Below are 27,786 nucleotides of genomic sequence, written 5' to 3'. Positions count from 1 at the left end.
GAGACGCTCTGATCTCAACCAAACAGTCATCCACCTGCTTAAAGACAAAAGTGGCGATGTGAAAAAGGAATACCGTTACAGTGAGCGCATGTCAATGAAGACCAACGCTCTGGAATCTGGAGACTTCAGCCTCACTGTGAAGAAACCACAACTGTCTGACAGCAGTAACTACACCTGCAACCTCCAATGGGAAACCGAGTGGAAGGAGACTAAAGAACGGAGACTGACACAAGTACAGCTGCAGGTCAAAGGTCAGACACAAACCACACCCACTGCAGTAGACACAGGTCAGAGGTCAGATATAAACCACACCCACTGCAGTAGACACAGGTCAGATATAAACCACACCCACTGCAGTAGACACAGGTCAGATATAAACCACACCCACTACAGTAGACACAGGTCAGAGGTCACACGTACATGTGTCTTTGTATTCAGCTCATTTCAGTTCTGTTTTCTTCACAGCACAACCTTCATCAAACATGTACCACTTCACCCTGACTGTTTATGCACAGAAGCTACTGACTGGATTATTCCATTTTGTCACTGGTTCAGGATGAAGGGTTCAGCTGAACTTTTGGTCAATCTGTTGCTGAAAACACACCTTGGATTGTTATTGTTCCTCTCCATTTAATGTGAATAGTGTGTGTTGTTGAAGTTCTAGAGGGCTTTATTGTATGTTCTAATCATTGTGGTCTGTTTCCTGTCAGATGATGAAGAGGAGGTGGAGGTCGAGAATAGGGCGGAGTCTATCCAGCTGCCTTGTAAAGCCTCAGCCGATCTGCCTGAAGACACCACAGTGGAGTGGTCTCACTTGTGGAACCCACAACTGTTCGTGGTCCATGTGTACCGGAATAAAACTGATGATCTTCAAACACAGGCCATGTTTTACCGTTACCGCACAGAGATGAATGAAAACATGAGTCTGACTCTGAAAAACCCCACAGAAATAGACGGAGGTGTGTATATCTGCACCGTCTACAGGGAAGGAGACGTCCTGAGGTCTAAAGTCCTGCTCCAGGTGGTCCGAGGTCAGTGCTGGGATAGACCACATGAAACAGCTCCAGTCTGAAAACACACACCTTCTTCTGCAGCTCACACTTCTGGGTCTAAAACATTAAATATGGAGATCCATGTCCTGATGCCATTTCATGCTAATGTAGAAAAGACACTTTTCAATACTCTTACTGTCAATACTACTTATCACTACTCAGTACTACAGTCAGTACTCCACCTTATCAACTCTGGCTCTTTCATATGATCAGCTGTCAAACAGGTACACAGAATAATACACATCTTTCTTTTCAGCTTCATATAAAGCAGGTTTTAGGGTACCTGATAATGTCTTTAAAGATTTGTTAGGATTTGATTGATACGTCATCATACGATCATGTCTTAGCTGGAGTTTATGTTGGTGTTTTTTGTCGTCCACAGAGCGTATGCCAGTCTGGGGAGTTCTCCTGATTGTCTCTATGGTTCTTCTCCTTGTACTCCCTCCAGGACTTGTATGTATTTTTCACGAGTATGTTCTGCCAGGTATGTCACATCTGTTCCAATATTACCCATTGTGCTGTTCTTTATCACGTTTTTCTTTGTCTCATGTGATTATAGAAGCAGACTGTCACTCATACATATAGAAACCTACATACCAAGTTTGTGATTGTAATGTGTGTCTGTGTCGTCGCTGCTGAGGAGGTCAACAGTCAGGAGTCACAGTGGACTGATCAGAGAAATGCTTCAGATAATGTTTATAATTTTACAGTACACAGACCCAAACAACAGTCAAACTGGTGTCTTAAGTCTTTTTCATACCTAATGGTAGACTTGGTTCCATTGGGGACTCAGTTCAGTTGGGGGCTCGGTTCGATTAGGGAATCGGTTTGTGGGAATAGGTTTGTTTGGGGATTATGTTTGATCGGAGACTCAGTTTGATTCGACAGGGGTTCCAACATTCAAGTTCAGTTGCATGTTCACACGTCCCCAAATGAACCAGATTATCAGAGGAAAACAAACTGGTCTACTTAAAGCAAACAAACACCTTTGATGTGAAAGCCCCTTAAACTGCTCCTTTAAATGATGTTGATCAGAATCAGCTTTATTGGCCAAGTATGTGAACACATACAAGGAATTTGGCTTCGGTTTTTACATTGAGAAGAAGACCAACAGAATAACATGTGGACCTGGACACAATCTAGACCAACAGTCCACTAGAGACAGAGGCAACAATGGGTTGAGATTTACAGTGGATTTACAATGGAACATGTACAGAGTGCAAATTGGAGTTTTTACACAGTGAGTGGATATATACAGGAATACTGTCTGTAAAAAAAAAAAAAAAAAAAAAAAAAAAAAAAAAAAAAATATATATATATATATATATATATATATATATATATATACATGTATGTAATTGTAGTGCAAATAGAGTTTTTTTTACATAGTGCAAATTAGACAGTTTTATAAAGAGTGCAAAATCTAAGTTTGTGAGTTGGTGAATTGGAGTCGGGGGGGTACTGACACTGAATTGGTCATGAGGTGTGAAGTGTTCATCAGTGACGGCGCGGGGGAAAAAAATAGGATGTCCGAGGTGTTAGGGGTCTTCAGAGATGTTTCCTGCCTATTTCCTGATTCTGGAGGTGTATAAGTCCTGAATGGTGGGCAGATCAGTACCAATGATCTTCTCTGCAGTCCTGATAGTCTGTTCCAGTCTGTTCCTGTCCTGTTTGGTGGCTGATCCAAACCAGACGCTGATGGACGTGCAGAGGACAGACTGGATTATTGCGGTGTAGAACTGGATCAGCAGCTTCTGGGGCAGGTTGAACTTCCTGAGTTTATGCAGGAAGTCCATCCTCTGCTGGACTTTCTTGGTAATAGTGACTATGTTGGAAGTCCACTTCAGATCCTGAGAGATGGTGGATCCCTGGAACCTTAAGGCTTCCATAGTAGTCACCGTGTTATTGTGGATTGTGATGGGGGCCAGTTTAGGGGGGCTACTCCTGAAGTCCACTGTCATCTCCACAGTTTTGAGCGTGTTCAGCTCCAGGTTGTTCTGACCACACCAGAGGACCAGCTGTTCCACCTCCTGTCTGTATGCAGACTCATCACCGTCCCGGATGAGGCCGATGACTGTTGTGTCATCTGCAAACTTCAGCAGTTTGACAGATGGATCTGCTGAGGTGCAGCCATTGGTGTAGAGCAGGGGTGTCAAACTCAGATCCTCAAAGGCCGTTATCCTGCATGTTTTAGATGTTTCCCTCTTCCAACACACCTGAATCAAATGATAAGCCTGTCATCCAACTCTGCAGAAGCCTGATAACGACCGTCAGGTGTGTTGGAAGAAGGGAACATCTAAAACATGCAGGATACCGGCCCTCAAGGAGCAGAGTTTGACACCCGTGGTGTAGAGGGAGAAGAGCAGTGGGGAGAGCACACATCCCTGGGGGGCGCCTGTGCTGGTTGTCTGGGTGCTAGATGTGAATTTTCCTAACCTCACCTGCTGTCTCCTATCTGTTAGGAAGTTTGTAATCCACTGGCAGGTGGAGGCTGGGACGGTGAGCTTAAAAATTAAGTTCTAATCGTTTATCCATCAACAGCAATTGGACCATAATATTTAAGGTACACAACAAACTTACAGATGATACAGTCATAAGACACAGACCATGTGCTCACCTTTCACATCAACACCACATGAAGCAGATTTATTAGTTCCACAATAGTAGAGGAGGCATTAAAACACCTGAACCTTTGTGTCTAAACCAGGGGTGTCACACGCATTCAGCCCAATTTGATCTGAATCAGGCTGCACCAGTAAAATAATAGCATAATAACACTGTAAATAATATCAACTCTAGATTTTTGTCTTTGTTTTAGTGTGAAAAATGTAAAATTGCATAATGAAAATGTGAATAACCTGAACAACCCTGTACAACCACAAAAATAATTTCAACAATACTATGTCTCATCTTATCATTTACACATGTGCTTTACAACGTACAGATCACAGTGGATTTACAAACACACAAGACATTTAGTAACAGGTGGAATATTGCTATCTATAAGTTATAATGTTATTACACTGTTTCCAATAAAATTTGACTAAAATATTTTTTCATGTGAAATATGATTTATCCTTGATAGATAAGGTGTAACTGGGACTCAGTATGTAATCATTGTACTGGGTCAGAAGTGATTAAATGGAAGAGGAACATGTCCCAAAACTGAATTGTTCCAACTTCATTGACAACAGTGTATTTGTACTGGTCTGACCCATTTGAGATCAAACTGGACTGTATGTATCCCCTGAACTAAAATGAGTTTGACACATTTGATGTTCGCAAATTCATCCCATGGTTTGGATTGGACCCTTTGACGGGCCAAACCCCCCCGTCTAAACAGACAAATATGAATATCCCAATTGGATGTAAGTAGACAGGTGGTTTGTCTTTCCTCAGACAGATAACTTGTCCTTGTTGTGAACCTGCTCTTTGCTAGCACTAGGAGAATGTATTTGAGCTGGAACATTTGTCATGGAACATTTGTCTGAACCAGTGCAGCTGCAGCCTTTTGTTTGCACTCTGGAGCTCTTCAATGTGCTTTCAGTACCTGCATATTAGACACACACAGTTTTGGGTGTTCATTTAATGAGCTGCCATGCTTCTAAGACAATGCTGTCCACAATATTTTTGGTTCATAATGAGATTATGTTGGAATAAAGCACACTACTGCAGGCCAGCCAATGAGGTGTCTACTTTTTGATATCTTACCGGCTGACAGGCCGTAAGCTATTGTCGTCATGCGGCGTCCGGCATCGGCGTCATCGTCTGTCGCTTGTTACAAAACATTCAATCGTCGTCTTCTCTGAAACTACAATTCCGATTGACTTCAAACTTGGTATACAGCTTCTTTATAATGATGTCAACAAAAGTTTGTGAAATTATTTGGATCTGGATCTGATTCTGGATTTGGTGCCACTTTAAAAAATTTCCCCATTATAAGAGATAGGAAGTGGATCAATGCAATAACTCAGTAAATATAAATGATATCCAGTGTAAATTTCTACAGTCCAGCCCTGATGGGGAGATGACCAAAACATAATGGTCACATGCTGATCAGGATCTTCTTCTGGATCCGGGAACTTACGGAAAATTTAACATGGGCTCTTATGGGGAAAACATTCCAATCGTCTTCTTCTCCGAAACTCCAGTTCTGATTGACTTCAAACTTGGTATACAGCTTCTGTATGATGATATCAACACAAGGTATTGAAATTATTTCGATTCGGATCTGATTCTGGATTTGGTGTGACTTTGAAAAATGTTCCCATTATAAGAGATAGGAAGTGGATTGAATCAGTAAGTATCAATGATATCAAGTTGGAATTTGAATTTTTTACAGATCTGATTGGAATATGACGAAAACATGGGCTATTTCTGTAATATAACAAATACACATAACTGGGTGATAATAAATGGCATCTGGATACATTTCCCAAAGCTTTTAATGTGGCCATTGGTCCTATTTTTATTTGTTTGTTCTCAGTCTATGAGGTGGCGGTGGATTCAGGGGAGGAGTCTGTCCTGCTGCCATATAAAACTATGGCTCACCTGACAAAGAACTTCAGACAAATCAGCGTGGAGTGGAGGAACTTAGAAAACGATCAGCTCATTATGCATAAGTGCGGCTCTGGCCAACCTGATGAACAGGACCAGATTTACAGAAACAGAACAGAGATGAAGAAACACTGGCTGAGAACTGGAGACTTCAGTTTAACCCTGAAACACCCAATGGACTGGGAAACCAACAGATTCATATGCACCGTCTACAACAAAAACGAGGTCCTGGAGGAGAGAGTAGTGGCGCTGGAGGTCAAAGGTCAGTGCTGTAGACAGAAGATGAGAAAACTAAAGGCGCCTGGATTATCAGACACAAATGTCAAATGTAGTTGAACTGAGAATACGAGTTAACAGTTTAATAAGCAGTCAGTTCTGCTGATGATTCAACACAGATTGAACAAATATTACTTAGAAGTGTATCCATGGCAGATGTTTTCCTCTACTGTTGTCTGATGGTATGGTTGTTGTTCTCAGTCCAACAGGTGGAGGTGGATTCAGGGGAGGAGTCTGTCCTGCTGCCCTGGAAAACCACATTACATATAGAGGACGTCAGTCAGGTCACAGTGGAGTGGTCGGACATTCATGGCAGGAAGGTCCATGTGTATGAGGACGGCTCTGACAGAACTAATGAACAGGACGATGAATACAGAAACAGAACAGAGATGAAAGAAGACCCACTGAGAACTGGAGACCTCAGTCTGACCCTGAAAAACCCCACAGACTGGGACACTGACAGCTACACCTGCATCGTCTACAACAGAGACGAGCAGATCCTGAGGAGGAAACAAGTGCGTCTGGAGGTCAAAGGTCAGTACTGTAGACACAGGTCATTCCTAGTTCTAGAATACTGAGCCCTTCTTAGAGTCACCATCCTAGACGTGGGTCAGTCCTCCAGATACAGGTCAGTGCGCTGAAGGGAAACCAAAAACACTGCAGCATTCATTAGTATTTAAATGCCATTAATTGCTCTTTCAAAACTCTGAAAAATGTACTTGTTATTTTTTCCTGACATTCCAAAGTAAAATAGAATTTGTCAAATATTTTACATCAAGTCTCACATTAACACTATGTAGATCAGGATGATAGCATCAACTTATGGGTTTGTTTCTACAGTCCTTTGACACAACAGAAATATTCCTTCATTTTCCAAACTGTTTAATCCTTCATTCTGCTCACCCTCTCTTAGGGGGACACAAAAAACCTCCAAGTCCTTCACAAGTGTCAGTCTTTCTTTTCATTCCTTCTGGTCTTTTCTGTTCAGATTGTTGAAACCACTTCTTCAACACGTTTGTATAAACTGGCTTTGATGGAATGCCACATTTTTATTAATTCTCGTTTTACTCTGTGGTTTGTTGGTTGAAGTTTCCTTGTGCGACATTGTCTTTACTGATGTTTAATATCCTGAGAGTTACTTTCAAATCAAACTGGATCATAAAAAAGGAGTGTGGTTATTGGCTGAACCCTCACTGAGTCACTCCTATTATTTATTATTTCCCCAAAATCCACAAACATCTGAGGAAACCACCTGTGAATACAGCATGGAGCAAATCCAATCAATTATCTAGATTTAACCACATATAAAGATAAAACTGGAGTTCTTCACACATCTGTTGAAAAGACATTTTAGTAGCAGTCATCCCAAACATATGACAGATAACATACCAGCAGAGCAGTTTCTGAGACTGAAATGGAATTGCTCTGATCCTGATGACATTCATAAACATACAAAAAACTTCAGACACACACATAAGTACTTGGTTCTGCTGCTGATTGGATCATCATTTAGAAGTGTATCCATGGCAGATGTTTTCCTCTACTGTTGTCTGATGGTATGGTTGTTGTTCTCAGTCCAACAGGTGAAGGTGGATTCAGGGGTTACGTCTGTCCTGCTGCCCTGGAAAACCACATTACATATAGAGGACGTCAGTCAGGTCACAGTGGAGTGGACGGACATTCGTGACAGGAAGGTCCATGTGTATGAGGACGGCTCTGACAGAACTGATGAACAAGACGATATATACAGAAACAGAACAGAGATGAAAGAAGACCCACTGAGAACTGGAGACCTCAGTCTGACCCTGAAACACCCCACAGACTGGGACACTGACACCTACACCTGCACCGTCTACAACAGAGACAAGCAGATCCTGAGGTGGAAAAAAGTGTGTCTGTGGGTCAAAGGTCAGTACTGTAGACACAGGTCATTCCTAGTTCTAGAATACTGAGCCCTTCTTAGAGTCAGCATTCTAGACGTGGGTCAGTCCTCTAGATACAGGTCAGTGTGCTGAAGGGAAACCAAAAACACTGCAGCATTCATTAGTATTTAAATGCCATTAATTGCTCTTTCAAAACTCTGAAAAATGTACTTGTTATTTTTTCCTGACATTCCAAAGTAAAATAGAATTTGTAAAATATTTTACATCAAGTCTCACATTAACACTATGTAGATCAGGATGATAGCATCAACTTATGGGTTTGTTTCTACAGTCCTCTGACACAACAATAGAAATATTCCTTCATTTTCCAAACTGTTGAATCCTCTGGAGGGTTGCAGAGATGCCAGGGTCAGGATGCCTGACTACCAACAAGGAAATGCATGGTTTACTCTGAATATTTGTCTAGGTCATCGCCAACATGTAGAGACTGACAACCATTCACTCTCACACTCTTTTGATTTAGACTCATCAATTAACCCATAAAAATGCATGTGTGTGGATGGTCGGCGGAAGCCAGAGTACCTGGTCTGAGAAAGGCCACCACCAGCAGGTTTATGTTTTTATAAAGTCTGATATAAGACTGTGTGCTGTGAAAAATGTGATGGAATTCCAACTCAATACCTGTTAGTGACTGTTTTCAAAAATAATGTTTTCTCTCATGTTGTACATTAAATTATGTTTAAAGTTGAAAAGACATTTTAGTAGCAGTCATCCCAAACATATGACAGATAACATACCAGCAGAGCAGTTTCTGAGACTGAAATGGAACTGCTCTGATCCTGATGACATTCATAAACATACAAAAAACTTCAGACACACACATAAGTACTTGGTTCTGCTGCTGTTTGGATCATCACTTAGAACTGTGTCCATGGCAGATGTTTTCCTCTACTGTTGTCTGATGGTGTGGTGGTTGTTGTCAGCCCAACAGGTGGAGGTGGTTTCAGGGGAGGAGTCTGTCCTGCTGCCCTGGAAAACCACATTTGATATAGAGGACGTCAGTCAGGTCAGAGTGGAGTGGATGGCCTATGGTGCCAGGAAGGTCCATGTGTATGAGGACGGCTCTGACAGAACGAATGAACAAGACGATAAATACAGAAACAGAACAGAGATGAAAGAAGACCCACTGAGAACTGGAGACCTCAGTCTGACCCTGAAACACCCCACAGACCTGGACACCCACACCTACACCTGCACCGTCTACAACAGAGACAAGCAGATCCTGAGGAAGAAACAAGTGCATCTGGAGGTCAAAGGTCAGTACTGTAGACACAGGTCATTCCTAGTTCTAGAATACTGAGCCCTTCTTTCCCCCTTTCCTGTCTAACCTGCACAGTCACAAACAGCACAATGTGGAGTTACTCATGGTGCAGATTTTAATGATATATATTTTAGTATTTTTAATCATGCTGGATAATCCACCCACCCACCCTGTGCAGCTTCTCCATCAGAACACCAAGGTGTTCCCTGTCCAGCTGTGTCATATAGCATTTCCTACATATTCCAGGGGGTTTCGTCCTCATTGGACCTGCCCAAAACACCTTGTGCCATGTGTTCTTAATTACACTGTTGTGACAAAGTGTTTGTTCTAGACAAACTGTGTCTAGTACAGAGGTCTAATAATAGAAAAACCCCAGGTTCAGATCCAGCAGACCATTCCTCCCAATCACACTCCTCCTGGTCTCATTGTCATTGACCATGTGAATGTTGAAGTTTCTCAGTAGAACAGTGGAGTCCCTGAGGGGAGCGCCTTCCAGCACACAACCAACAGACTCCAAGAAGGCAGGGTACACATGGGACAGACAACAGTCACAACCTGTTCCCTGAACTGAAGCTCAGCCCTCTCATTCAGTGGGGTGAACTCCAACATAAAACTACTGAGCCAGAGTTCTACCAGAGGGCAGAGCAGGTAGGAGTAACCCCACACCTTCTGCACACCTCTAACCCTGAACAACTCCTGAATTAAATGAAAAAAAAAAAAAAAAAGAAAAGAAAAGAAAAGCCCCACCACCCTTGAGGAGATCGGTTCCAGAGCCCAAGTCTAGTCTGTACCTCTCAACCATCTGCCACAACTCAGCCTCCTTCCCACCAGGACAGTAGCATTCTGTGTCCCTAGAGCCAATTTATGCCGCATTTCTACTACGTGGAACCAGCTCGACTCGGTATTCCTGGAGACCGTTTCCATTACAAGATACTACCGACTTAACTGTACCTGGACGTCACAGCGATGTGGCACATTATTTCCGTGTCGTCTGTTCAGAGAGTTGCTGATAAACTCGCTCATTGCATGTTGTCTTGTCTGAATTTTTACATCGGCCACTAAAGACTGAATCTCCTCGACCGACCATGGTGTAGTTTTGGGCTGTTATCATGTGTATTAATGTACCGCTATATTTACTGTCCACTTCTGCATCTGTTTTTTGTAAAACGGCGGGTCACAGAGAAAAGTCTCTGACCAATCAGTGGTCTGCAGTGTTTACACGTCACGTTTTAGTATCTGGTCCCCAGTCTGGGAACCTCGGCGGAGGTGATACCAAAAAACTAGCACCGGGTACCAGATTCCAGGTCCTTTTTTGTAATGGAAACGCAAAAAGGTTGAGTCGAGCTGATACCACACAGTGGAAACGCGGCATTAGACAACCATGGATTTCTGAGTGTAGTCATCTTATCATCCTTCTCTGCTGTTCCTGGTCAAAGTACTTAAGTTGAGCAATTATTCAATCTTTTCCTTTTAAAGAGGCTGATTTTCCTCCATATTGAAGATTTGATGATAAAAAACTGCCCCGTGTTGATGTCATGTTTCCTCCCAGATCAAGAGGTGGAGGTGGAGGAGGTGGCGTGGCCACCCCTGATGCCCCTTCCGCATGACCCCTGACCTGCCTCAGGACGCCACAGTGGAGTGGAGGTACTATGTAAATGACTGGAAATACATGTATGTCCATGTGTATGAGAAGAAGTCAGCTCAACTTGGTCAACAGCACTATAAATACGAAAACAGAACAAAGATGAATGAAGACCCATGGACGACTGGAGACTTCAGTCTGACCCTGAATGACCTCCAACAGGACGACTCTGGAAGATATGAATGTAAAGTCATCAGAGATGGAGTCACCCTGAGATGAAAAACAGTGGAGCTGAAGGTCAGAGGTCATGTGGGTCTCTGTCTTCTGACTCCTCTGCAGACAGATCTCAGATCACATATCAATTTCCTCCAATAAGAGAAGATGCAGAAGCTGAGGAAGCTGTTTGATTGATCTGTTGTGTATGTATTTCTATTTATCAAGTCAAACTCCTAAACTGAGGTTTGATCTTATTCTTCTTGAATATATGAAACAGGTAAATACAGTACAAATCTACACACTTCAAACCACTCAAACTATGCTTTTAGACTCTTCATTATTGTATTTCTAGTGTTTGTTGTTCTGTGATGACAAATTTTTCACAGCAGTAGTCTGTCCTCCAAACCAAAGAAAATCCAAACAATCAAATCAAAACCACTGCAGCAAAATCCAACAAATGAACAGTGTCAAAGAGGATGGATTTTCCAACAGGATGATGATCTGAAACCTATCTGTAAATCCACCATGGACGACCTCAGAGACTGCAGCTGAAGGTTTTGAAACAGACCTCACAGTCCCAGACTTGAACATCATTGAACATCTGTGGGTAGATCTGTCATGGGGGGGATTTAATGTGATCAAAGCTTCATCTGTATTTAGTTCTAGTCTGTGTCCATTTAGTTTTCTCCTTTTTTGTTTAATGCTTGGACCAAACCTCTATATATGCTCCCACTGTGTCTCATTTTGTTGGGTCAGTTTTTGTCAGTTTGTTTGGTGCATCAGTTCTTGTTCTCAGCCTTAGTTGCTATTATTTTTGTGTACAGTTCTGTTATGTTGACCTCTTTTACATACTTAATTGTTAAAACTATCATTTGTAATCATTTTTTGAATAATTTTGGGTGAATAAAAACCCACACCTGTCTCTTGGTCGTCTTACTGCTCGGTCCCTAACAAAGATAAAAGAGAACAGTGAAGCATCAGTCCAGTCCTACAGAGACAGCACATCTAATCCAAACATATACTGACAGTCAATAGAAACTTTGAGGTAGAAATGTCTGCATATTTCTACTTGTAGGGGAGTTGTAATTATTCATTGTGGATTTATTAATGACTTAGTGCTCGGGTAGTTGAGATAATGATGAGTTGTCATGTTGTCACGGTTCATTGCACGTGGGTTGATCTCTTTGCAAAAGTGGACCAAATACACTTTGAGCAATACTCAGTGGGTATCTGCACAATTTGAGGATTGGTTTTGAAGGCCTATATTAAGGCCCAAAAAAGGCCACCATTGTTAGTCCAGTGAACGGCGTCATGCCACGTCTATCACATGAACAATGTCTCGGGGTTGGCACTGGGTATGGTGGAGGCCGGTTTGAGCCCCAGTGATATAGCCAGACGTACGGGCTGTTCCCAGCCCAAAATCAGAAACCTGGTTGAACGCCACAACACCACAGGCTCTGTTGACCATAGACTGGGTCCAGGGTCCAAGAGAGTGACAACTGCAGACCAGGACCGCTACTGTTGGGACTTTGTGTTTGGCAGGTGCCATTTTCTTTTAAGTTTTTTGCTTTGAAATTATTCTTGAAACTTTAGATTTTTGTTTCTGTATGCCAATATCCTAAACAAATGATTCATATGAAAAAAAAATCCAGTTTAGGGTTTCAAAATAAAAATTATGTCAAAAAATATGGTCTCAAAGTTTTCATTGACTGTGAGTGTATAAAAGCAGCACATCCAGTAGAATCACACAGAATACATCAGCACAGAATCACAGACAGATGTAAACAGACATTACATATAGAAAAACAGCAGCTATGATCATGACACAAATAACACACACATATGTTGGTGTGTACAGGTGTAGTTGTCTGCAAACCATGTTTTTAATTTGGCTGTAAAAGTGCAGTATGTATGTGTATGTTTAATGTGGGTGGGAAGTGAGGTCCAGTTTTGTGTCGCTTTAACATGAAATGAGAACAGCGTCATGACAGTGGGAGTGAGTGAACAGAGCAGAACAGAACTATAATTAACTCATCCTCCTCTTCTTGTCACAGACCAAATTCCAGAAAAGCCTTGTTGATTGGCTGGTATCAGGTCAAAGCAAGGATATCATCAGCAAACAACATTTATGGTGACAAATGGGCCCAAGGAATGGACCTAAGACAACAAAACCTAAGCCCATAGTCTAAACAAGGATTTAGGTACTTGGGGATTACTTTAACACCTGAGGTCACAGAACTTTTTGATGCAAATTATAATAAACTTCTTAAACAAATAAGAAACGACCTCAACCGGTGGGAGGTCCTCCCCCTATCTCTGTTTGGTAGAGTTGTAACAGTAAAGATGAATTTACTTCCTCGTCTTCTGTTTTTATTTCAATCGCTACCCATCAGAGTACCAGTGTCTATCTTTAAGATGCTGAACAAACTAATTTCTCAATTTATATGGCAACATAAGAGACCCAGAATTAAATTTAAAATACTTTATTTGCCTAAAGGTAAGGGTGGTTTGGCCTTACCAAACTTAAAGTTTTACTATTGGGCAGCTCAACTTGTAGCAATTGTGACTTGGATCAGTGGAGATGGGGAGACAAAGTGGGCTCAAATAGAACAGGGTGAAGTTAAAGGTGTTCAGTTATCAGTTTTACCTTTTATGGATCCAAAACATGTCAATAAATTAAAGATTGGAAATGAATGGGTAAAACAGTCAATACAAGTTTGGGCAGAGGTAAAAAAAAATCTGAAAGATAATGGATCGATCTCTCGAGCCATGCCCATAGTGGGTAATCCAGACTTTCCACCCTCGATTGGGGATTATGGGTTTAAGGGATGGGCAGCTAAAGGTCTAAAAATTCTCAATCAGCTATTTGAAGAAACGCACCTAAAGTCCTTTTCACAACTTCAAGTACAGTTTGATCTCCCCACAAAAGATTTTTATAGATACCTACAAATCAGACACTATATTACAAATCATAAAGAGAATGAGAGAATTAGGAGAACACCAAATGCTGTAGAACAATATTTTATCGCAATTTCAGAAAAAGGATTTGTAGCGGGCAAACATATCTCTCATCTCTATGAAAGACTCTCACCAGACACCTTTCAAAATACCTATGATATCAAAGAAAAGTGGGAATTGGAATCAAATACTGTTATAGAAGATGAATTGTGGGACAAATGATGTAATATTATTCATAAAGGCATCAATAGTCAGCAGTGGAGGGAATTTGATTGGAAACTCAAGACCAGATTTTTTCATACTCCTTTGGTTATATCTTATTTTGTCAAGGATCCATCTACAGCTTTATGCTGGAGAAATTGTGGTACAACAGGTGACCATACACACGTATTTTGGGACTGTCCGAGCTTGTTTATATACTGGAAAAATATTAAAGAAGAAATTGAAAGAATTGTAAAAAGAGAAGTCCCTTCAAATGTTTTGTTGTATTTACTTGGAGTCATACCGATCAATGATTTTAATGCAGAGCAGAGATATATTTTACATATTTTACAATTGATTGCTAAAAAAATAGTAACAGTAAATTGGAAGAGTGTCAAATCAACGATAATAGAATGGAAACAAGGACTGAAACAAGTGTACACTATGGAAAGAATGACTGCATCATTACAAATGAAAATGGATCTTTTTAAGCGGAGATGGCACATGGTTGAAGACTATTTGTATAATTAAACTTTTTGGGTTGTTAACGAGAATTGCTCTTATAAGCCCTGACATGAGGTGTTTTGTATTTATATAGATGTGTGCATATGTGTACAAATATATGAATATTTCGATACTTGGCAATGTATCTATAGATGTAGTGTAATATCTGTAACAATAATAATACTATGTGGTATAATTTATTTATTTCATTGTTTTTATTTATGTCTTGTCCCAGATGTTTTGTTCTGTTTTATATTATGCAAAAATCTAAATAAAAAATAAAAAACAAAAAAAAAAAAAACAACCTAAGCCCATTGTCATCTGTTTTTCATCAGAGCCGTCTTCTCTGCCATGATGAGTTAAGGAACACAGGAACTGGGTGTTTACATTCTCCAACTCCTTACTTTGAACATCTTTGTTTTATTTCTTCTGTTTACCCAGAAGTGGAGGTAAACCCAGAACAAAGAGACTGAATAACCAAAATCCTTATCTGTTGCTATGGTAATAGTGTCACAGTAATGTGTTAATGTTGATTGTACTCAGCATGTTACCCTTTGATGTATATCTATGCAAGAGCCCATTTGCCTGACCTGTGGTTTCATACGTTATGTCTTGTTCATGTCACTGTGAATTATGTTGAAACTCAGAGTAACACTGTTTATAACATGTCTGATAATAGTGCTGCCATCTTACTGATGCTGAGTGAGGTTACAGTTGACGTATAAGTTTGAGTGATTTTGTTTAAGGATGGAGCCAGTTTTCTTATAAGTTTGCACAGGGTCCACTCTCTCTCTCCCGAGGGGGGGAGAGAAACGTGACGCTTTTGGGAGCGTGCAAATGACCTGTGAGGTGGGCTGGACCGGCGCCAAAACGGACAAAGAAGGCACGGCCTAGAGGCATCGATGACTCATCAATATGCACGAGGAGGGCGTGCCCGGTTGGTTCCTGGCAAAACTATAAAAGAAAATGGAACCAACTTCTCCTTGCGAGCACTCCAACCTCCGCCAGCGGCGAGCTCTTCAACACCCCAGCCGCCAGCTTTCCACCTCCTCCGGCCAGCAGAGCTCCAGAGCTCTCCAGCTTCTTGGGATCTTCTCGCTTCATTTTCTCTGCTCTTGCTTTTTCGCCTCCGTGCCCTCTTGCCTCCTCTGCTCGGGCCGCTCCGCCGCCTGTCGCTGCTTCGAACTCCGTCAGAGGACGTCACCCCAACTTCATCCATCCGCCGTCAAGGCCGCTCCAGCTGCTGCATCCTCAACACTGCCGTGTCACTCCAGCTGTGCCTGCTCCTTCTCCAAAGTCAAGACCTGCATCCTTCAAGACCTGCAACTTGTACGGAAACTTGCTCCTGACTTGTCTGAGTTGGTGTAATTTCCAATTTAAGTAGATTTACCTCAACTTAACCTTACTAACGTTATAATATCTTTAATATAGCCATCTATCAACTTAGTCTACATTTCTCCTGTCCATAATCTCCTGCTCCCTTTTGTCTTATTTGTCTCGTCTTTGTTTTATTTGTATGCCTTAGTTTAGTCAAAGAATTCTTTATGTGTGTACAAATCTGCTGCTTCAGTTATTTTTATGTACTGCATCTTTTCACACTAGGGTTCCCTGCAAAGTCAACGACCCACTAAATTCAAAAGGTTTCCAAATTATTGGTTTGGGTTGATTTAAGTTTAACATTTAATAGTTAGATGTGGGTATCTTCAGCTATAAATCTATAATAAAATCAATCAATAAATCAACTCTCAATTCTACACCAGGGTGACACGGTGGTGCAGTGGTTAGCACTCGTACCTCACAGCAAGAAGGTCCTGGGTTCAATTCCAACACCATTCGACAGGGGGTGGGACCTTTCTGTGTGGAGTTTGCATGTTCTCCCCGTGTCTGCGTGGGTTCTCTCCTTTTACTCTGGCTTCCTCCCACCATCCAAACACATGCACTGATAGGTTAATGGGTTAATCTAAATCGCCCATAGGTGTGAGAGTGATTGTTTGTCTCTATATGTTCAGCCCTGTGATGAACTGGCGACTTGTCCAGGGTGTACCTTGCCTTCGCCCCTATGTAGCTGGGATAGGCTCCAAGCGACCCCTGTGACCCTAGTGAGGATAAAGTGGGTTCAGAAAATAAATGAATGAATGAGAACTGACCAAATTTGCTTTTCCTGAATGGAACTGATAAGTCACCCTGTGTGGTGCTTCTGCTGATCGGACTAGTGTTATTACGTTGGTTTATGAATGAATTTCATGCTGTGACCCTCAATAAAGGGGTCTGACTAATTACAGAGTGTGGAATTTTTACACGTCACAATTGTGTCTTTTAATGCTGACAGTTTTTCCCCATATCCTATAGAGCCCAAAGTTTTTCACTCAGCTATATTTCATACTGTAGGTGTATAAGTCAGTTTTGACCTGGAGTAGATTGTGGTCAATCTGTGCAAAATGAAGAATACACGTTAACTTGATCTGTTGTTGTTGTTGTTGCCTCTACATCTTCGGCATCTTGGGTTATCTGAAGATCCCAGTTCAAGTCCAACACATACTTGTTTTTGTGTTCTAATGTGTACAGAGATACTATAACATGGAGATCCTGTAGGTCTTCTTTCCAACCCTTCTAATATGAGATCTAACCCTTATTGTCCAGTCTCCAAAAATCAACTCTTTTAATAAACTAAGTCGACTTTCTGGTCCTGCCATATGAAGATGTGTCCAGCAGATGGCACCACTGTTTCTGCCTGTGAACTTCATTTGGATCCAGAGGGTCACACAGCTCCATTTCCAGTTCTTGCTCAGAAGTAATCCATCCCTTTCAGACAGGGCTGTTTCAAGATATCTGGGGGCCCTAGGCAAGAAAGTAAAGTGAGGCCCCTAATACGCGAAGATGTAGTGGTCAAATCACTGAAGAAGAAAAATTATTATTATTATTATCATCATTATTATCATTATTATTATTATTATTATTATTAGGCCTATTTATTATATAATAATATGCAATTAGTACTGATTGTGATAGATTTAATAATGATAAGATTTTTCTTCCTAGACTGTGATGTCACTAATTCCATGTCGCCTGACAAATACCTTCAGCTTGTGAGGAGGTGGCATTGTCACTATCAATTGGCGCTGACAGAAATTTAATCAAAGCACCTAAAAATGAAAAAAAAAAAAAAAAAAAAAAAAGGCATTTTGTGAGTAGGCTTACTTTTGTCCTTATTCTAGAAGTATATGATTAAAGTGCGGAGGATTTGATAGTAACTTTACAGGAGAAGAACTTCACTTCCCATAATGCACCAAAATGTAACGTCAGACCTCATCGCCAAAACTACCTGAGCACATGGTGCAAAATACTAATAAAGCTATGTGTGATGCCTCCATCACAATACTGGATATTGAAGATGCTATTAAAAAAATGAAACTCAATAAGAGTCCAGGGAATGACGAATTGACTTCAGAAATATACAAATTATTTTCCAAGGATTTATCACCCTTTTTACAGAAGGTATATATAGAAAGCATTGCTAATGAAAAGCTCCCTCCTTCTTTGACTCAGGGACTAATCACTTTAATTCCTAAACCACAAAAGGATGTTCTATTGTTAGATAACTGGAGACCTATTTCACTCCTAAATAATGATTACAAAATAATTGCTGTGTTTGGCAAAAAACAAACAAACATACACTTAATGATATCATTGATGAAACACAGTCTGGTTTTATGACTGGCAGACATAAAACAAATAACAGAAGACTGATAATTGATATTTTGGATCATTCAGAATTAATTACAGATGACAGTTTCAGTCTTTTTTTGGACTTTTATAAAGTTTTTGATTCAATTGAACATGAATTCATGTTTAAAGCACTTGATATTTTTGGTTTTGGAAATATGTTTAAAAAATCCATTAAAACATTGTATGCAGAAGCAAATAGTTCAATCAAGCTCCCATATGGCACGACTAAAAGATTTAATATTAACTGTGGGATCCGTCAAGGATGTCCGATTTCAGCATATCTTTTCCTTCTTCCTATGCAATTACTTTCTATTCATTTTAAAAACAGTGGTGTATTAGGTCTCTCTATTGTTGGCAGAACAGTATCTATTACTGAACTACCAGATGACACAACACTTTTTTTAAAGGATAAATCTCCAGTTGGTGAAGCACTCAGTCATTAATACTTCTCAATGGCCTCTGGACTCAAACGGAACATTCCAAAATGTGAACTTCTCCCTGTTAAAAACTGCACAGATACTATTATTTCAGGAGTCCCTGTTAAGGATAAGGTTAAATATCTTGGTATTATCATTCAAAAAGACCAAGGTGCTAGATTATCTGAAAATTTCAACCCACTCATAGCTTCAATACAACAGAGATTTAACCTTTGGCTTCAAAGAGATTTATCCATTACTGGAAGATCCTTAGTAGCCAAAGCTGAAGGTCTTTCCAGACTTATATATGCAGCCATGGCACTTGATGTTTCAAAAGAAATATGTACAAAAACTGATAAAATATTATTTCATTTCATTTGGAAAAAGAGAATACATTATATTTTTTGAAAAATGTCATGATAAATAAGCTGTGTTCTTGTGGTTTAAATTCTTTAGACTTCACCTCCCTAAACTCTTCTTTTAAAATCAAATGGATCAAACTTTTCGTTAAAAATCCCATTTCAATCTGGGACTTTATTACTGCTCATGTTTTTAACTCACTTGGAGGAATGCATTTTCTGCTAAGATGCAATTACAATATTTCTAAATTACCAGTAAAACTGTCCAACTTTCATAGTCAACTCTTATCCTCTTGGTTAATGCTATACTCACACAACTTTTCTCCCCATAAATATTTAATTTGGAACAATCAAGATATCAAGTTTAAGAACAAGTCTTTACATATTCAGAAATGGGTTGATAGAAACATTTTACTTGTTAGTCAGTTGCTTAATGACAATGATCAATTTTTTTCTTATGAAGAGTTTTTGTCTATTTATGATTTCCCCGTCACTCCAAAAGAATATGCCGCAGTTTTTGATGCAATACCAGATGGAGTTAGAAGGTTACTGATGTCTGCTCCTAAAGGCAGAAGTTGTATTGTCCCAGAAGTAAATCCTGTAAACATATATATTGGTAATATCTGTCCTTTATTGAGTGATAAAGCCACTAACCAATGTATTAGAGAAATTATTCAAAGAGATATTGTTTCCAAACCTGCAGCTGTTTTTTATTGGAATAATATTTACAATGACATAGACTGGAAAAACACTTGGATCCTGTCAAATGTATTATTACTAATAAGGTACGAGAAGTTACTTTTAAATCGATCCATAGATGTTATCTGCTGAAGACCTATATGATTAAATATAAAAGAAATATTGATACTCTTTGTTCTTTTTGCAGCAACGCAGAGGAAATAATATGTCATTTATTTTGGGATTGCACCTACACACATATATTTTGGATTGATTTAAATAATTTTATAAACACAAAAATTGACTCTTCATGTAAATTGAACTTTCAACACATTTTATTTGGCCTATCACACAATGATAAAATAACTCCAGAAAAAAGATATATTATCGACCTTTTGATTATTTTTGCCAAATTTCACGTTCATTGCTCCAAATTTGCACATCAACATCCAAACATCACTGTTTTCAAACCCCTTTTTACCAATTACGTGGACAATTTGAGAAACAGTATAAATTCTGAAGCAAATAAAACAAAAAAAAAATATGTCAAATGTATAATCTTATTCAATTTGTATGATTTCTATTTATTCCTCGAGCAATTTTTATTTTTATTACATATTATTTATTTATTTATTTCCTAATGTTTTTACTTGCATATATTTCTCTATATAATGTAAAAGATTTTGTGAATTATTAAAAAAAAAAAAAAAAAAAAGAGCACATGGTGCAAAGTGTTGTGATGTGTTGATGGGCAAGTGTGGGAAATATAGATAATTACAGAGTTTAAAATGTAGGATTGTGATTACATGGATCACAGATATGGTTCACAGACACCGCCATTCCTTTTTTTTTGATGTTGTATTTGAATATTCTGAATATGTGACGATTTTGAAAAGTGTTGTAATTTCCTAATGTGAACAAAATAATATTACATTATGCCTATAAATAATGACAACATCAAATTTGTCTTTGTTTTAGTGCAAAAAAAAAACATTAAATTATGAAAATATTTACATTTACAAACTATCCTGTAACAATAAAATATGAATAACCTGAACAAATATGATCAACCTGAAATGTCTAAAGAAAATTCAGCACAATTTTAACTCTTTTCTTCCTGTTCCTCAGTGTTTAGTGTCTTTGTAGATCCGATCCATAATGCACATGTAGAAATGATAAGTGGAGGCAGAATATTGCTAAAATTGCACTTATTTTTCTTAAGAAATTTCAGTTTTTTCAGGTTATTCACGTCTTTTTTGTTTGGATAGTTTATTAAAGTAAGTATTTTCATAATTTAATGGGTTTTTTTGCACCAAAACAGAGACAAAAATTTGGACTTGTCATTATTTATATATTATTCTGTTATTATTTTACTGGTTCGGCCACTGGAGATCAAATCAGGCTGAATGTGGAACCTGAAAGAACATGAGTTTGAGAGCCCTGGATTAAAGTGAAAGAATACCTGGCAACAACTGCAACACATCAGTGCCTGACATGAAGCTCAGTGGTTTAAGAACAAGCCAGATGTCACAGGCTCATCAGTCTGAGGTTGGAACATCAAATCCTACTCTAGTCTGTAATTTTTACAAGGACAGAAGAAATCACATTTTTACTGTCAACAAAAAAACTTCTGGATCCTATTAAATACAGTCTAAGAAAATGTCATTCAATTGATTTATTCATTCAATTCTATAACCACAGTAATATTTGATGAGCTAATACCAGACAGTTAGTTCACATTATAATTATTTCTACAGCTGCATAACTTGTGTCTGTGATTTCACGTGTCATTAATGGTCGGATCAAACTGCATCAGAGCTGAAGAAAAGCCCATCACCACAAACGTGGTGTGTTCAAGTGGATCTTTTTTGACTGAAAAAGCTGTAATTGTTTATTATGAAGAGGAAAATTTAGATTTGTTTTCATAGTTTAAATACATATGACTAGTGCGTGGACCCGTGGGAATCCACAGGTTCTAGAAGCAACTAGAAGCACTCGGAGAGTGCAGACCTCCGCCAAGGCTGATCAGTGGGCCCCCCCGTGGGCCCCCCACCCCCGATCACCACCAAAATTTAATCATTTCTTCCTTATCCCATTTCCAACAAACCCTGAAAATTTCATCCAAATCTGTCCATAACTTTTTGAGTTATGTTGCACACTAACAGACAGACAAACAAACAAACAAACCCTGGCAAAAACATAACCTCCTTGGCGGAGGTAATAAAGTTGATCAAATGGGGAGCTGAGCAAAACTCACTGGTGTAACACACAGATTAGAACAAATAGAAAGTCCCTCATTTTGTTTTGTATTGAAATCCAATATAACAAATAAGAATGCATTCATAGTTCCCTTACATCAGGGGTGTCAAACATGTGGCCCAGGGGCCAAATCCGGCCCGCCATAGGGTCCAGTCCGGCCCGTGGGATGAATTTGTGAAATGCAAAAATTAGTCATAAGATATTAACAATCATTTTATTTCAGGTTCCACATTCAGACCAATTCAATCTCTGTTTAGATATATTTATTAAAGTAAATTTCAAATATAGAATACACACAGGTATTCAAACATAAAAATAAATAAATAAATAAATAAAATAAATAAAATAAATAAATAAATAAATAAATAAATAAAAAAAATCAAACAAAACCCACTTAACCCTCCCAAACCCCTTGCTGTCACCAATCTATATGCATATACAATATGGCACTGTAAATATAAATAAAGTCACATATCAAGGTGTTACAAATACATCTTGACTTGTTAAGGGCCTTGTACATGAGTCATAGGATTGTCAAAGAAGATTAAAAAAGATTTCCACACTTTATGAAACTTCTGTTCAGATCCACGTAATGTATATTGGAGATCACATTGTTGTATCCTTTGAACATTATTATAATTGATTTATAAGCTATATTTCATGATTTATGTTCAGATAGTTTAAATATATAAGACAGTATTAAAATACAGTTAAAGGTAAGTCGCTTCTATACATAATCTTTGTTCATGACATGTGATGTTCACACTCGGCCACAAGGGGGCATTTCTTGTTTTACATTTCAGTTGTAAGGAGGTTAACAAAAAAAAAAAAAAAAAATCGAAGAAGAAAGTAGGAAGTAACCGTTGAAATAAGAGAGACGTTGTTTTTGTATACTGTTAGCCATTATTTTAATGTACTGTGCCAACGTTTGTCAGTAAAAACTCAGAAAGACAACGAGAAGTCCTGCTTCGTTTTTCATAGAAGCTGCAGTTAAGTTCCCACATATTTTTGGTGCCGAAACCCGGGACACGGGAGACTAAAGAGTGAAGACGGGAACCGTTAGCCGATAGCTGTAGCTAACCGACCGACAGCAGGAACCGGGACAATGACGGAACGGCTACAGAGACTAAAACAAAAGCGAGGAGTCGTAAGAGCCTCCACGACAAAATTGCTGCGGGCTATTGAAGAGGAGACATCCAAGGACGATGTGAGTTGTGACCGCATACGAGAGCTGCTGTCCATGTTGTCGGTGAAGGAAGCGAATCTCCTAGAGCTAGAGAAGGAGCTAGAAGGGGAGATACCGATGGACGAGCTGGAGGCGGACATCGTAAAGACTGTGGATTACCAGGACAACCTTATCCTCTGGAAGGCTCGAGCCATGAGACTGATTGAAAGAGAAGGAGCCGCCGCGGGTGCACAGATGTCGCCGCGGCTGAGTGACGCCAGCGCCCACTTGAGCAAAGTAACCAGCAGACCAACGGTAAAGTTGCCCAAGTTGTACATAAATAAATATGACGGAGATATAGCGATGTGGCAAGAATTCTGGGACCAATTTCAGACTGCTATTCATGAGAATGTTGAGCTAAGCAAAACGGAAAAGCTTACTTACCTGAAGTCCTATTTAGTGGGTCCAGCAGCCAGAGCCATTGTGGGATTAAAGATAACAGAAAGCAATTACGACGCTGCCATAGACATGCTCAAGGAGAGATTTGGAAGAAAGGACCTGATTGTAAGTGCACACATGTCTAAACTGTTGAGCTTGACGCCAGTTAAAAGATCTTCAGACATTGTTGCTCTCAGAAAACTTTATGATGAGTGTGAGGTTCAGATTAGAGGCTTGGAAGCAATGGGAGTCATGTCGGACACATATGGAGGATTGCTGTGCCCCATATTACTGCAGATGATCCCAGACGACCGTGCTCTTGCTTACACACGTGAAATAGGTTCAGATCATGAACTGAAGGTTCCAGAGCTCATTACCTTTCTACAGCAGGAAGTTGAAAGCAGAGAGCGTGCCATGCACCTAACTAGAGCATCAAACCAAAATCAGGATTCACAGTCCTCTAACCAGCACAGATACAAACCTGATTCATCAAGCGGGAAGTTCAGAAAGCCAAATCTGCCATCAGCTGCCATGCTCTACACCAGCAGCTCACAGTCCCCTCTAGGATGTATATTCTGTGACAGCACAAGTCATAAATCTGAACTGTGTACAGACAACACACTTAACCTGCGAAAAGAAAAGCTGAAGAAAATGGGACGGTGTTTCATATGCTTAGGACAGCGACACATGGCCGAATTCTGCAAAACTAAGGGAGTGTCATGTAGTGTGTGTGGACGGAGACACCACCCCACGATGTGTGACAAGAGTGAAATCAGTGAAACCCAGAACAGTGCTCAAGAAATAACTGAGGCTGTCATCTCATCTGTGGCCCCTCACACAGTAAAGACAAGCACAGCCAAGCAGAACACAGTTCTCCTGCAAACAATAACAGCATTGGCAGAGGGAACAAAAGGGAAAAAGAAGTTACGTTGTCTGATGGATGGAGGAAGCCAGCGCAGCTTCATCCTGGAGAAGCAAGCAAAGGCATTAGGATTACCTGTTGTGAGAATAGACTTTAAAGCTCCACACCTTTGGCAGTGACACCCCAGTAACAATGGAACGAAATGTTGTGAAGTAAATTCTGCAAAACGTCTGTGACAAAGAGAAGACCCTTGAGATTGAGGCTGTTGAAACACCACAAGTTGGCTCCGCCATCATGCAGGTTCCAGGAGAGCAAATCCAGCAGCAGTTAGAAAGAAGAGGACTGACGTCAGCAGATGTTTCAGGCAGCACTGACCAGGAGCTGGAACTGTCTGTATTGATAGGTGCTGATTTCTACTGGAAGGTGGTATCTGGTAGAGTTGAAAGACTGTCAGACTGCTTAGTTGCCATAGAAACCATTTTTGGCTGGACAGTACAGGGCCCAGTCTCCATGTTAAGCATGAGTGAGGCTTCATGTATGAAAATCTGCACTGAGGAGACCATGCAGGTTTCAAACCAGCTGCGTGCATTCTGGGAAATAGAGTCTCTGGGCATCTCCTGCAAAGGTGAAGGACAGGCAGCGGACACTGAGGCTCAAGAACACTTCAACAGGTCAGTCAGCTACAAAGAAGGGCGATATGAAGTTAAGTTGCCATGGCATCAAGATGCAATTGAGCTTCCAGACAATCTGAGAATTGCCCAGAAAAGATTTGAAGGTCTAAAAGGAAAACTGAAAGCTGATGTAACACTGTTTAAGAGATACAATGATGTAATAAACGACTATCTTCATCAAGGAATATGTGAAGATGTCCCAGAGCCCAAAGTCACAGTTGGAGTCGAAAATAGCAACGTCCAATACTACTTACCTCACCACGCTGTGATAAAAGAGGACAAAGCAACAACCAAGCTGAGGGTCGTTTTTGATGCTTCTGCACATGAGAATGGCTGTCCATCTCTTAATGACTGTCTGCTCACTGGACCGAACCTGAACCCAGACCTCCTCACCGTCCTTGTCAGGTTCAGGTTGCACCCCATTGCGTTCATGGCAGACATTACAAAGGCTTTCCTACAGATATCAATCGCAGAAGAGGACAGAGATGTGTTGAGGTTCCTGTGGCTCACTGGTCACCCTGAGGCTAAGAACACAAACCTGCGTGTGCTGAGAATGACACGTGTAGTGTTTGGTGTATCATCAAGTCCATTTTTGCTGGCAGCCACAATCAGAAATCACCTTAAGAAATACCAGTCTAGTCACCCACAGGTCATTAACACTCTGAAAGACTCTCTGTATGTTGATGACTTTATTGCCAGCTCAAGCAGTGTTGAAGAGGCTTACGCTTTGACAATAACTGCAAAGAAAATAATGTCTGACGCAAGCATGACCCTCTGTAAATGGACTACAAATTCCTCTGAACTGAAGGCCAAGTGGCAGCAAAGTGATTTTGACTTTGGCATGGATCCAGAGGCATGTGGCTGTGTGTTAAAGGTGCTTGGCCTAGAATGGAGGCCAGAAACTGATGACTTTGTTTTTAACCTGAAGCACCTGATGGACATTTTTAAAGACAAAGAGAACACGAAGAGGAGTGTCCTGCGTTCTTCAGCTAAATTGTTTGACCCCATGGGCTTTCTGACACCATTCACAATAAGAGTGAAATGTCTCTTCCAGGACATGTGGCAAAGAGGCATCAGCTGGGACGAGGAGCTGCCAGATGATCTTTCACAAACGTGGCAGCAGTGGTGTATGGAGCTTCTTCAGCTCCATCAGATTGCCATTCCCAGGTGGTATGGAACTGAGACGCTACAAAACAGTCAAGTTCTTCATGTTTTCAGTGATGCAAGTGAGAAAGCATATGGTGCAGCAGCTTATCTCCAAGGACAGACAGCTGAGGGAGAGTCCATGACTAGACTGGTCATGTCCAAGTCCAGAGTTGCACCCATTAAGAAACTCACACTGCCACGCCTTGAACTAATGGGGGCTCTGGTGGCTGCAAGAATGGGAAACAATTTGCTTCGAGCACTGAATATGCAGCCGAACCAAATCCGAATGTGGACAGACTCCATGATTGTGATTCAGTGGATTTCTAGTTCACCACATAGATGGAAACAGTTTGTTGCCAACAGAGTGATGGAGATCCAGTCCCTGACCACACCAGAAACCTGGTCCCATTGTAGCGGGAAACTCAACCCAGCTGATCTCACTACAAGGGGCCAGACAGTCACAAGGCTGAAGGAAGAGGAGCTTTGGTGGTCAGGGCCACAGTTTCTGAGTTCAGCAGAGCAACAAGAGTTTCCTGATGAAAGGTTCTGGGAAGAGGAGGTAAAGACTGAGCTTAGGCCAAGTCATGTCACAGTCCAGCTCAACAACATGGAACAAACATCAATAGATCCACTGTTAAAACTGGAAAACTACAGTAAGTTGAAAACAGTTCTCAGAGTCACAGCATGGATTAGAAGATTCACATACAATGTACGCTCAAGTGAAAAGAAGCAAGGAGAGCTGACGGCTGATGAGCTGGCTGAAGCTGAAAGATACTGGATTCTGGAGGCACAAAATCAAGGTTTCCAGAGGGAGAAAACTGAGTTACGAGCAGGAAAAGACATTTATAGAGGCTCAAGAATCAGAGAGCTGAAACCATTTCTAGATGAGCACGGTTTGATTTGTCTGGGAGGAAGACTGCAACACTCAGACATGAGCTTCGGTGAGCGACATCCATACATTCTGCCCTCAGATCACAGACTCTCTGAAATGTTGATCAGGTGCTGTCATGACCAAGTGATGCATTCAGGTATGAGAGACACTTTAATGCAACTAAGAGACAAATACTGGATTCCACGAGCCAGACAAATGACAAAGACAATCATTGCAGCCTGCACTATTTGTAAAAGATTCAGAGTAAAGGCAATGCAGCAGACAACAGCGCCCCTGCCAAAAGATCGGATTACAGAATCACCTCCATTTGAAACTGTTGGAGTGGACTTTGCAGGCCCTCTGTATGTCAAGACTAAGAAAGGCGAAGTGGAAAAGGCATATATAGCACTGTTCACCTGTGCTGTGACACGTGCAGTCCACCTGGAGCTGGTGTCAAACATGTCAACAGAGATGCTCCTCCTGGCATTTAAGAGATTCATATCCAGACGAGGCCTCTGTAGGGTTGTGTATTCGGATAATGCCCGAACCTTCAAACGAGCTGATCGAGACCTCCGAGAACTCTGGACAGCCATCAAGGAGCCTGAACTCTTAAGGTATTTCACCGAAAGGGGCATCACATGGAAG

The 27,786-nt window shown here is 40.5% G+C and overlaps 1 protein-coding gene across 1 annotated transcript; it reads left to right on the top strand.

Moving 5' to 3' along the window:
- Positions 1-4,401: 4,401 nt before the first annotated feature.
- Positions 4,402-10,703, top strand: LOC115413193 (uncharacterized). The gene is made up of 6 exons (XM_030125947.1): positions 4,402-4,420; positions 5,539-5,871; positions 6,087-6,419; positions 7,461-7,793; positions 8,752-9,084; positions 10,639-10,703. Exons 1-6 carry the CDS (start codon positions 4,402-4,404, stop codon positions 10,701-10,703), a joined length of 1,416 nt encoding a protein of 471 aa, XP_029981807.1.
- Positions 10,704-27,786: the final 17,083 nt, after the last annotated feature.

Source organism: Sphaeramia orbicularis, chromosome 3 (genome assembly GCF_902148855.1).
Source record: "Sphaeramia orbicularis chromosome 3, fSphaOr1.1, whole genome shotgun sequence".
Classification (NCBI taxonomy): Eukaryota; Metazoa; Chordata; class Actinopteri; order Kurtiformes; family Apogonidae; genus Sphaeramia; species Sphaeramia orbicularis.
Note: the sequence above shows the minus strand (reverse complement) of the source record. Positions and strands in the feature narration are given on the sequence as shown.